General features: G+C 36.1%; 1 protein-coding gene across 1 annotated transcript; it reads right to left on the bottom strand.

Moving 5' to 3' along the window:
* Nucleotides 1–551: 551 nt before the first annotated feature.
* Nucleotides 552–2645, bottom strand: LOC127449790 (GTP-binding protein Rhes-like). The gene is made up of 2 exons (XM_051713343.1): nucleotides 1965–2645; nucleotides 552–1346 (listed from the first exon to the last, which is right to left on the bottom strand). Exons 1-2 carry the CDS (start codon nucleotides 2581–2583, stop codon nucleotides 823–825), a joined length of 1143 nt encoding a protein of 380 aa, XP_051569303.1. The 5' UTR covers nucleotides 2584–2645; the 3' UTR covers nucleotides 552–822.
* Nucleotides 2646–10992: the final 8347 nt, after the last annotated feature.

The raw sequence follows: 10992 nt of genomic DNA, 5'->3' as shown, positions 1-10992 counted from the left end.
CACTTGCATTGTATGGACCTACAGAGCTGAAATATTCTTATAAAAATCTTAATTTATGTTCTGCAGAAAAAAGTCATCCAAATCTGGGATGGCATGAGGGTGAGTCAATGTGAGAATTTTCAGTTTTGGGTGAACTATCCCTTTAAGTTTATCTTCTAGATATTTTATTTAGATACAGCTGTTAGAGGGTTTTTTTAGCTGTCATATGGTCATGTTACAATGTGCCCCTCTGTTGAAACATTTCACTTTCCATTTTTCCAGGTAGATGGCAAAAAAGTATATGCTCTATTCACGAAATAAGACCACATATTTGTAGCAGAAATTTTTAAAATGAATGTGAAAAAAGAAAAATACTTTGAACCCCAAGTGCATTTACACAAACTTAAGAAAACCAAAAAGTGTTGGTTTGTGCCCTGCTCTCCCCTAATTGTTGCTTCACCCCTGAACATGTCTATTTATTGTTAGAAGAAAAAAACAGAACTCATTCTTTGTAAAGCACAGTGGGTCTTTTATTGTTGTCTGTCATAAAACATAGAAACAAAAGTGTCCCACTCAGTATTATGAAAAACATGGCGTGTCACTGCGTCTTTGATGTCTGTATTAGAATTCAAATGTACGTGGAAACATATTTGAGGTAATGCACTCAACATCAAGGAACCACGCTTAACTCGCTTACATTAGAATACTTTTAAAGACATTTCACAAATACATTGTCATAGAGTCTGTCCTTTGGTCCAGCCAAGAACTTATAGAATATGATAATTCTTACATACTTGAATAAATATTATTCATGGGTTTGAAACAGAGTCACTAGTGTTACTCTTACTGTATTTGACACCTCTCAATAGGCGTACTTCGTTTCGGGGTGGTGGGCCCCATCACGCGCCGCAGATCACTATTAAAACTCGGTCTGCGGGCGAGCGGGTGCACAGCCCCACACGGCTCACTTATGGCCAGCGGCCCAATGGCTCTTTTGTTTCTCTTTCTATTGCTCAGCGCTTCATACGTGTGAATGGAGATGTCTCGGTGGAGAGAGGGTCTGGTTTCTGTTGGGAGCCCCCCCAGCACCACCAGAGCCTCGAACATCTCCTCCAGTTTCGTGCAGTCTTTAGCGGACACCTCAAAGAGGACACTGTCCTCCCCGAGACACTGGCGGACATCGGACTGGTGCACAGCTCTCAAGGAATTGAAATCAGATTTATTGCCGCATATTATAATAGGCAGCTGTCTGTTTTCTTTGGATTTCTTCAGCTTGGATTTGGCAGCGAAAACCTCCTCACGTAACGAGCACACCTCATCGAAAGACTCTCTGTCGGTCACGCTGAACACGAGGAGGAATATGTCACCTGTTGAAATAAAATGCACCAAATAAGAACTTTTTCATTCTTGGTTGACATATGAAGGAATTGAAATGACCAAAATAATTTCGACTCGTCCCTCCTTTTCTTAAAAAAATCGAAGCTCGTACAATGGAAGTGAACGGGGCCATTTTTTGGAGGGTTTAAAGGCAGAAATGTGAAGCTTATAATTTTATAAAAGCACTTACATTAAATCTTCTGTTAAAACTCATGTGTTATTTGAGCTGTAAAGGTGTTTAAATCGTCATTTTTATGGTTGTTTTAGCGTTTAGCGTTAGCTACGTCGCCATGACACCAAAGTTATAAAATTGACCATAACTTTACACTGAAATGTATGTGATTTTATCACACTAAAATCATGTTTACACACATATTGTTTACGTCTTGTGGCTATACTTTTGAAACAGTGTGTATTTTAACATTTACGGGTTGGCCGCATTGACTTCCATTGTAAGTGTCTCATATTTTTGCCATATTTTTAAAGAAAAGGAGGGTCAAATAGAAAAATTTTTTGCTAGTGATTGGTAATCAATATTATGCCACAAATGCTGTTGATTGAGCTTAACTTGTACTGAACCCGGAATATTCCTTTAAGATTGTACTGACCTGTCAGAATAGAAAGTCTTCGTTTGGCAGGAAAGTCTCTTTCTTTGGACGCGTCCAGGATATCTAGCTGATATCTCTCTCCTCGGATGTGGTACAGTTTGCTATGAAAGTCTTCTGTCGTTGGCTCGTAAAGGTCCTCGAATCCATCACCCAAGAAACGCCGGATGACTGCCGTTTTACCCACTCTGGGTGCGCCGAGAACAACTAGGCGCCGGTAATGACTGGGCTTAATGGTGACCAGATCGTCGTTTTTACTCTCATATCTCATAAGCTTTGTTTGATGGAGCTGAGACGCGGAGAAGGGGTCCAGAGATCGCCGCGAGTTACGTTCAGACGACGAGTGTCGGTTTCCAGTGCTGGACGACCTCACCACCCGTGTCTTTTTTTCTGGATGTCTCCAGTGTGATGTTTCCGTTTTTATGATGGGGAGCTTGTGCAAATGAGCGTCTGGAACCTGCAGACTCGTCGAGGACGATGCGCGATTCACCGCAGCTTTGGCTCGCAGGCAATGCGAGTGCGCTTCAGCTGTTGCGTCGCCTTCAGGATGATAGTCGCAACAGGAGAGCGTCTCGGTGCCATCAACTGAAAGAAGTGGCTGTTCAGTTGTGTTCACCTCCATGCTGTTTGCTCGTATCAGCCAGAACGGCGCTGATGTGTGCGTGACAGGACGTCGGTATTGGGAATGCGCAGCACCCCGTCCTCTCTTTGCAGTGAGATCTGCGCTGTGCCCGCTGTGCTTTTTATATTCTGGTGGATGGGTGGTCTCATATGGTGCGTCATTCACTTGGTAACTCGTTACTGGGGACGTTTGTGAATCTGTACAATTCTGCTGCCTATTTAAGGAATTGGCCATCACCACCATCACCACAGACATTTCGGCTCACCGCAGTGATACTTGAGGAATACGTTTCGGTAATTGTGTCAGTCTTATGCAAATTGTCAGAGTATTGCCAGTTAAATCTACAATGGAGTAAAAAAAAAAAAAACTGAGACTACTGTGAAAATCTGGGATTCAAAGTGCACTTTAAACCTGGAAATAAACGGAAGGTTTGTGTGTGTGTGTGTGTGTGTGTGTGTGTGTGTGTGTGTGTGTGTGTGTGTTTGATGTAATGTAAAACAATGAAAAGTTATGATGAAGGTGAATTAGACATCTGTAAAATTGTGCACTATTAGGTCACAGGTTTGTGACCATATTAACTCCTTTATACAAAATGCCAACTTTCCTCTTTCCTGGCTTCCATTGATGCACACAAGATGTTTTTATTTTTAATCATTCTCAGATCATGTTACACAGGAATCATCATGTTTTGTACAAATTTGCTAGTCCATGCCAGCTCCAGTGAATTCTGTCATTAAAGCAATAGGGGGACATATAAGGGTGTTTCTTAAATGTTATGTTCCAGGGGTTAATTTTTAATCAAATGAACAGATTTCAACTTTTTGTAATGTGAGGGTCACAATAAAATTGACTTGATAACTTTTGACCAGGCCTTTATCATTTATTTCTGTATTTTTTTTTCATATGCCTTTGTAGGCCTACAGATTTTACAGACTTGTCCCAGGACATTCAATGTTAAACTATGAAAATCCATTATAAAAATACAAACTATTACATGTTTAAAATTATGACAATCTAAACCAGTAGTGAAATAAACACAAACCATTTCAATATACTGTATTTTGTTTGAAAATGATTTCTATCCATTTAAAAAAATAAAAAATAAAAATAAAATTGTCTGACAGCTGTGGCATAATTTCCACCACATCCTTTTGCCCCTAATAATATATATATTTTTTAATCTCAGATGAAAGATGAAATATGAGACAAGCGATGTCTGAAGAAAACAGAAAATTCAAATTATATATTACTTGTAATATGTTTTATAATTTTAAGGGGCAACATTTCCAATAAAGCTGTGGTTTTGACAAATTATACAAAAAGTGTGAAAAATATAATTGAATTGTGTGTATTTAGGATAAATAAAAATGTTAACTAGACTTAACAGGACAAAGGTGGTGGCCATTTTATTTAAAAAAAAATGTTAAAAAGGTCATTTCTAGCACAGAATTCTGTTAAACACTACAGAATTTGAGATGTGCTGGAAATCATGAGAATTTTCATGATTTTCATAAAAATAAAATAAAATAGAAATCACACAAAATTTAATAAATCTCATCTAATGCATATATGTAGACTGTTGGACATTGATTGTAGACAAAATAAATAAATAAATAAATAAATAGTGAGAGTGTAACAAATGTGTTCATGAGATTTTACTTTCTAGAAGTCCACAGTGCTAAAAGTGCCCAAAGTTGAAGAAGCACCCAAAATCTGTTGTAACTTTACATTATCACGTTATAAATGAAACTTTTCAAATTCTGAAATTCATGTGAAATTATTATTATTATTTTCAATTCAGCTTTTCACCCAAATTGTTATGGCAATAATTTCTACTGAAAAAGTGCATTAAATCATATACATGAACAAAGAAGCATTTTCACTAGTGGTCTCAGACATTGGATACAAACCTGTTTTTATCATTACCGATGAAGTCAAACTTTTTCAGTGTCCAAAAATAAACATATAAGCCTATTTGTGTAAATCAACAAATGGAAGAAGAAAGCTATTAAGGAAAGTGATTTGTTATATTTATACTAATTCTATTATATTTATATCTAATACTATTTTTAGAGGGGGTGCTTCATGTGATGTGCGGCGGCGTGAGTATTAACGTCATTCACCGCACTTAGGTGTCCATCGTTCAGAGTTGATTCTCTGGAGCTGTCTCCATAACAATGGTGGGGTTACTAATGACTGACTTTCTAGAAAAAAAAAGTTGTCAATTACATCACAAATTATTGGGCTCAATCCATTTCAGTTATTTGGTGATTTACTGATGGAAAGCCTGTGTTATTTGTGTGGGTGCACGGAAACAAAAGGCCAAAGAGGTGATTCGCTTTTGTTTTTGTGAGTCTAGATGACATGAGTACCTCAGGTATTGCACCCATTTGAATGGGTCCATTTCACATCCCATTAATTCCTGTCTGCGTAACGATGTTGATGGTTCTCGTTTAATAGACAACAATAAAAGCAGCTGACCTTAACGGTGTGATGAAACTAAGCGACACGACCATGATGAGAATATGCTCTATAGGTATGATCACGACGATTATGAATGTTTTTTACATGCTGTACATGAAGGCACAAAGTATAAGAACGTGTGGTACCCCGAGACATGCACATGCACTGCTTGGTTAAAAGTAGGCCTAAACTCGTGGAAATGATATAAAAGGTAAACTGTTGTTGTTGAAAACAGCACTGTTTTCTCGTGTTAAATGCAATTTGAGCAGAGCTCAATCACCACTGAGAATAGGAATTACAAAACCCCTCAAAAGTAAAGCATTTGCACACTTTACAGTAATGGGAATTTGGTGGGTAAATATGATTAACTGGCATGGAAATGGCACAATGCAAAATATAATTTACTTTCTTTATTTTTTGATTTTGGAGTGCAAAACAACCTGGATGTGTTCTTGTGAGATTCACTTGAAAGAACATACTGGCTATATGAGTGTCTTTGCACATCTATCTATTGTGCACGGCAACTTTTTTGCTTAACAGAAGACAAACCCCCACGTTATGCTGAGTAACCAACACCTACATCTCGAAATGTCTCAGCCAGGCTTCATTCAATCAAGGTCACTCTGAATGGACTGAACTGGTGCATGCCGTGCTTTGCTTTTCTTTTGTAATGTTTGCCACAGAAAGCTTGAGACTAAATGTTTTTTGCCTGAGTTTTATGAAGAACACAAACTACACATCCCCATGGCTACCATGCACTTTAAAAGCATTGATTTCCAGAGTGTATTCTGTAACTCTTCAAAGCTGAGGACATCTTTTGTTGTGAGGCATCACAGTATCACTCAGTTCTCTAAAGCATGTGTGCCTTGTGTTGAAACATTTATGCCTCTTTATAATGTGGGCTGCTTGTGTGTTGTAAGAATGTCTTTTTCTAATAATTTAATATTAAAATAGCCTATGTTTTATAATGTAATGTTTATGAAAAACAATTGATGTACAAAAGCATTGGCTGTATCCCTCCAGTCAATGATTTCACAGCTCATGTTTTACTCATGCACCTCCTAAGGACACTGTTTTTGGACAGTCTTCCAAGGCACCATAATGTCATGTCTAATGATCTAAAAGAAATGGAAGAAAAGTGATCTTTAGACATAACCAAGCTAATATGTACCATCTAAAATGTTTATTTCTATGTAGAAATGAGTGGTATGATAGGTGTGGGTGAGAAACAGATCAATATTTAAGTCCTTTTTTTTTTTTTTTTCTTTACTATAAAATCTCCTCCCTGTAGACAAAACAAAAGAAGAAGAATGTGGAGATTGATAGTAAAAAAAAAAAAAAAGTTTACCAAAGTTTATCATGATTGAAGATTAATGGAGCAACATCATTTTAATGACAAGAAACAACAACCAAAGGTTGTTTTAATTAAAATACACTAAAAAATGGTGCTAAGGGGGTCTATATGGATTTAAAGATAATGCTTATTCAAAATAAACACTGCATTTTTACAATTGCTTGTTAATTTGAATTACATTTGGCATTTTAAAACATCTCAAGTATTCAAGTATTGGTCAACTTCGGTTGTTTTAAAATGTGCTTTATAAATAAACTTGACTTTAATTAATCTCAAGTATTCTACTGTATAAACAAATGAATCTCCATTTTGATTGGATCAGTCAATGTGAGCACACTTTGAACATTCTTCATAATAAATCTGTTCCCTCCACTTAAAGGGATAGTTCACTCAAAAATGAAAATTCTCTCATCACTTCCTCATCCTCATGCCATCCTGATGTAAATGACTTTCTTTCTTCTGCAGAACACAAATGAAGATTTTTAGAAGAACATCTCAGCTCTGTAGGTCCATACAATACAAGTGAATGGTGGCAAGAACTTTAAAGCTCCAAAAATCACATAAAGGCATTATAAAAGTAATCCGTAAGACTCCAGTGGTTAAATCCATGTCTTCAGAAAAGATAAGTGTGGGTGAGAAACAGAACAATATTTAAGTCCTTTTTTACTATAAATCTGCACTTTAACTTTCAGATGTGAAAGTGAAAGTGGAGATTTAGCATAAAAAAAGGACTTAAATTTGATTTTGTTTCTCACCCACACCTATTATATCACTTCTGAAGATATTGATTAAACCGCTGGAGTCTTATGGATTACTTCTATGTTTTCTTTATGTGACTTTTGGAGCTACAAAGGTCTGCTCACCATTCACTTGTATTGTATGGACCTACAGAGCTGAAATGTTCTTCTAAAAATCTTCATTTGTGTTCTGCAGAAGAAAGAAAGTCATACACATCAGGGATGGCATGAGGGTGAGTAAATGATGAGAGAATTTTCATTTTTGGGTGAACTATGCCTTTGAGAACAACAATGTGTTTTATAGGGGCCTTTAGCCTGTGCAGCAGGGGAGCTTTTTACCACAGATCCTATCCTTTCACTTATTGAATAATAAGAAACTTTTGATTTAATCACTATGAACAAAATTGAAAATTTCAAATTAGTATTTTGTCTAAAAATAAATGTAATAATTTCAGGGATCATTCAATCGTTCATTTTAAAAGGGATTTAAAAAATCATTCAACGTTAGAGCAAAATCAACCTTTTTATGCGATGACCTCGTGAATCAGAAATATTTTTCAGTACATAGTGAAACACAAGTGCAAAACCGAGGGGCCTTTAGCCCCATTATTCTTTACTGCTTTCACTTGCCTCATTAGATGCCGTTTTTATTCTTTCAACCTGCAACCATGTAATCCTATGCACAGGATTGTGGTATATCAAAGCCAGTGAAGGACACATCTTTGCTTCCTTTTAAAAACAATAAAGGCATCTTTGTAGACAAGCTTACGCAAACATTAGATTGTTGATGTGCCTTGATGCTACTGAAGGCAGCATTTTTCATCTTTAGGATGCAGCTATGGACTCTTTATACTTGCTGTACAAATGAAAAGCTACCAAGTGAGGGCAGCAAAGGCATGATTTCTGAAGCCAGATTGAATTTTTGTCCAATAGTTTACTTGTACATTGTTTTGCATGTTTCTATGGTCTAGCAATATTTCAATCAGTGCACCTCTATAAGCATATATGTATTTATTTTTGTATTGTGCATTGATTCAGAAAATGTTTAGCCTAAACCTTCTCCAATCAAAATTTGGTCTCAAACATATATGACATATTAGCAGTCATTTGTGCCAATTAAAAGTTATAACTTAGTTAAATACAATTAAACTAGTTAGAGTTTGTGAAGGCTAATGTATAATTAGACCAGTGCTAAATGTAATACAATTAACAGTAAATTAATTGATAAAAAAAAAAAAAAAAAAAAAAAGCTCTAAATATGAATACAAATATTTTTTTGGGTACAGACAAATGTTAGTCAATACACAACACACACATCCTCAAACCAAACACATCCCAGCCCTCATTTCCACTGGCTTACAGAGACATCAGTTTCATTCATACAGACAGACAGGATCAACACAGTTTTTTTATTTTTTTTTTTTTTATTTTTTTTTTTTTTTGCAATATTGTTACCAAATCAGGTCAGAAAAAAAGATGAAAACATATGTAGCTTGTAAAGCTAAATAGCTGTTTAAAATATGTTTCAATTTATTGTAAAATAAATTATGACCCAAAGCCAAAATTAGGAATACATTTTTACTTAGTCTGCTTAAAACAGTTTATAAAAATATATATTTGTAGGCCATTACTTACTGTAAGAGATAGTTCCTCTCTGTAGGTCCATACAATGCTTGTAGTGAATGGTGACCAGAACTTTGAAGCTCCAAAAATAAAGGCAGATAAAGGCATCACAAAAGTAATCCATATGACTCCAGTGGTTTAATCCATGTCTTCAGAAGTGATATAGATGATGTGGGTGAGAAAACAACATTTAAATCCTTTTTTACTATAAATCTCTACTTTCAAACAGCCCTTCTAAGTGCTCTTCTTTCAAGAGTTCTTCTTTTGAATTTGGCTATTCTTCATGCATATCACCACCTATTGGGCCAGGAGGATATTTACAATAAAAAAGGACTTAAATATTGATCTGTTTCTCACCCAAAACTATCACATCACTTCTGAAGACATGGATTAAACCACTGGAGTCGTACGGATTACTTTTATGTAAATGAGTAAATGATGAGAGCATTTTCATTTTTGGGTCAACTATTCCTTAAAACTGTCCTTTATTTCGAGAGGAGGTACCTGTAGCATAGCCACCGCCACCCCCTCCCCCCCCCCCTCCATTGTGTCTGTATACTGCACTCTGATGACATCACCAGGCCTTTGCTTGTAAACAAAGAATTTGGCCAGGAGTCTGTTTTCAGAAAAATAAAGACATAGTTTGGATAGGCAGGAGGAAAGTTATGTGAAGTGCAAAACTGGGGCAATCAGTCAATAATAAATGAATCTGAAAGTGAAACATGAAAGTACATTCACAACGCAAAGTATACTCCTAAAATAATACATGTTTACACAGTTATGCTTCTTTGGACCACTTAGACCTGTGAGCTATTTTAACAAGGAACTGTTTAATATTGCAGTAGTAATACTATTCTTAGTCTCATAACCTAATTTTTTTAAAAGCACTTTCTGTTAATATGCTAATGAGGCCTGAAACTCTTTAAAAATACAGTATTTGTTTCTTTTCTTTTTTTTCAGTAAATGGTCAGTGAAAGCATATATTTTGGTTAAAAATGTTGTCAACCTCAGTCACCCCCAACTAATTACGTCAGTGTATGTTTTAAGAGTTTGATTTTCAGTTTGAAAAGAAATAAAGAGAAACATTATTTGTTTTTCTGTTTAAAAAAAAAAAAAAAAAAAAACGGAAAAACAAGAATTCGGCTTCATTTAAAAATGTTTGGTTAATGATTAGAAACTGGATAAACAGCTTGAATATTTGATTTGCACGTGCGTGGGCATGAAATGCTCCTTTCCACTGATTGGTCAACCCGCGCCATCATCAGTTCTTCTTCAATGCCGTGCGACAGAACAAAAGTCTACCGCTATTGCAGTTGTACAGATTCTCAATGTGTTCAATCAGCTGCTCAAATTTTATTGCAACTGCTACATATGATCGTTCTCTCATCAAACAACCGGACTTAAGGAGTGCCTGTGACGCAAACCATAGGCAGGGTCTGTCAGTGCCAGCTTTTTTCTACGAAGGCATGTACGCCAACCTAAATGTGGCACAGAAATATAAGTTGTCTGTTTTAAAAATTGCCTTTTAATGTCCCTTGCATCTGCACGCAACATTACCCATTAATCTACTTCTTCAGTTTTATTTTTTATCTTCAGGAAAGGGGCGTTTCATGCCCACACACGTACAAATCAAATATTCAAGCAGATTATCCATTTTCTATCCACGAACCAAAAAAAAAAAAAAAAAAAACTAAAATCAAGCCACATTTTTGTTTTTTCATTTTTTCAAAATGAATGCATAATTTCTGCTTATTTCTTTTCAAACTGAAAATCAAACTCTCAAAACGTACACTGACCTAATTAGTATATCAGTTTTTTTATTTAAATTTTTTATTTTACATTTGGTAACACTATTTTACAGTATCTGTAGCGGATTTAGGCATGGGCAACATGTGCAGCATGAGGCTTCCACTTAGCCAACTAGCTTCTGATAGGAGGTGTACTGAATTGGAGGTGTACCTGTGGATATATTTTAAGGCCTACATTCAAACTCAGAGCCTCTTTGCTTGACATCATGGGAAAATCAAAAGAAATCAGCCAAGACCTCAGAAAAAAAAGTGTGGACCTCCACAAGTCTGGTTCATCATTGGGAGAGATTTCGAAGTGCCTGAAGGTACCACATTTATCTGTACAAACGATAGTACACAATTATAAACACCATGGGACCACGCAGCCATCATACTGCTCAGGAAGGAGACGCATTCTGTCTCCTAGAGATGAATGTAGTTTGGT

This window comes from Myxocyprinus asiaticus, chromosome 13, assembly GCF_019703515.2.
Source record: "Myxocyprinus asiaticus isolate MX2 ecotype Aquarium Trade chromosome 13, UBuf_Myxa_2, whole genome shotgun sequence".
NCBI classification, from domain to species: domain Eukaryota; kingdom Metazoa; phylum Chordata; class Actinopteri; order Cypriniformes; family Catostomidae; genus Myxocyprinus; species Myxocyprinus asiaticus.
Note: the sequence above shows the minus strand (reverse complement) of the source record. Positions and strands in the feature narration are given on the sequence as shown.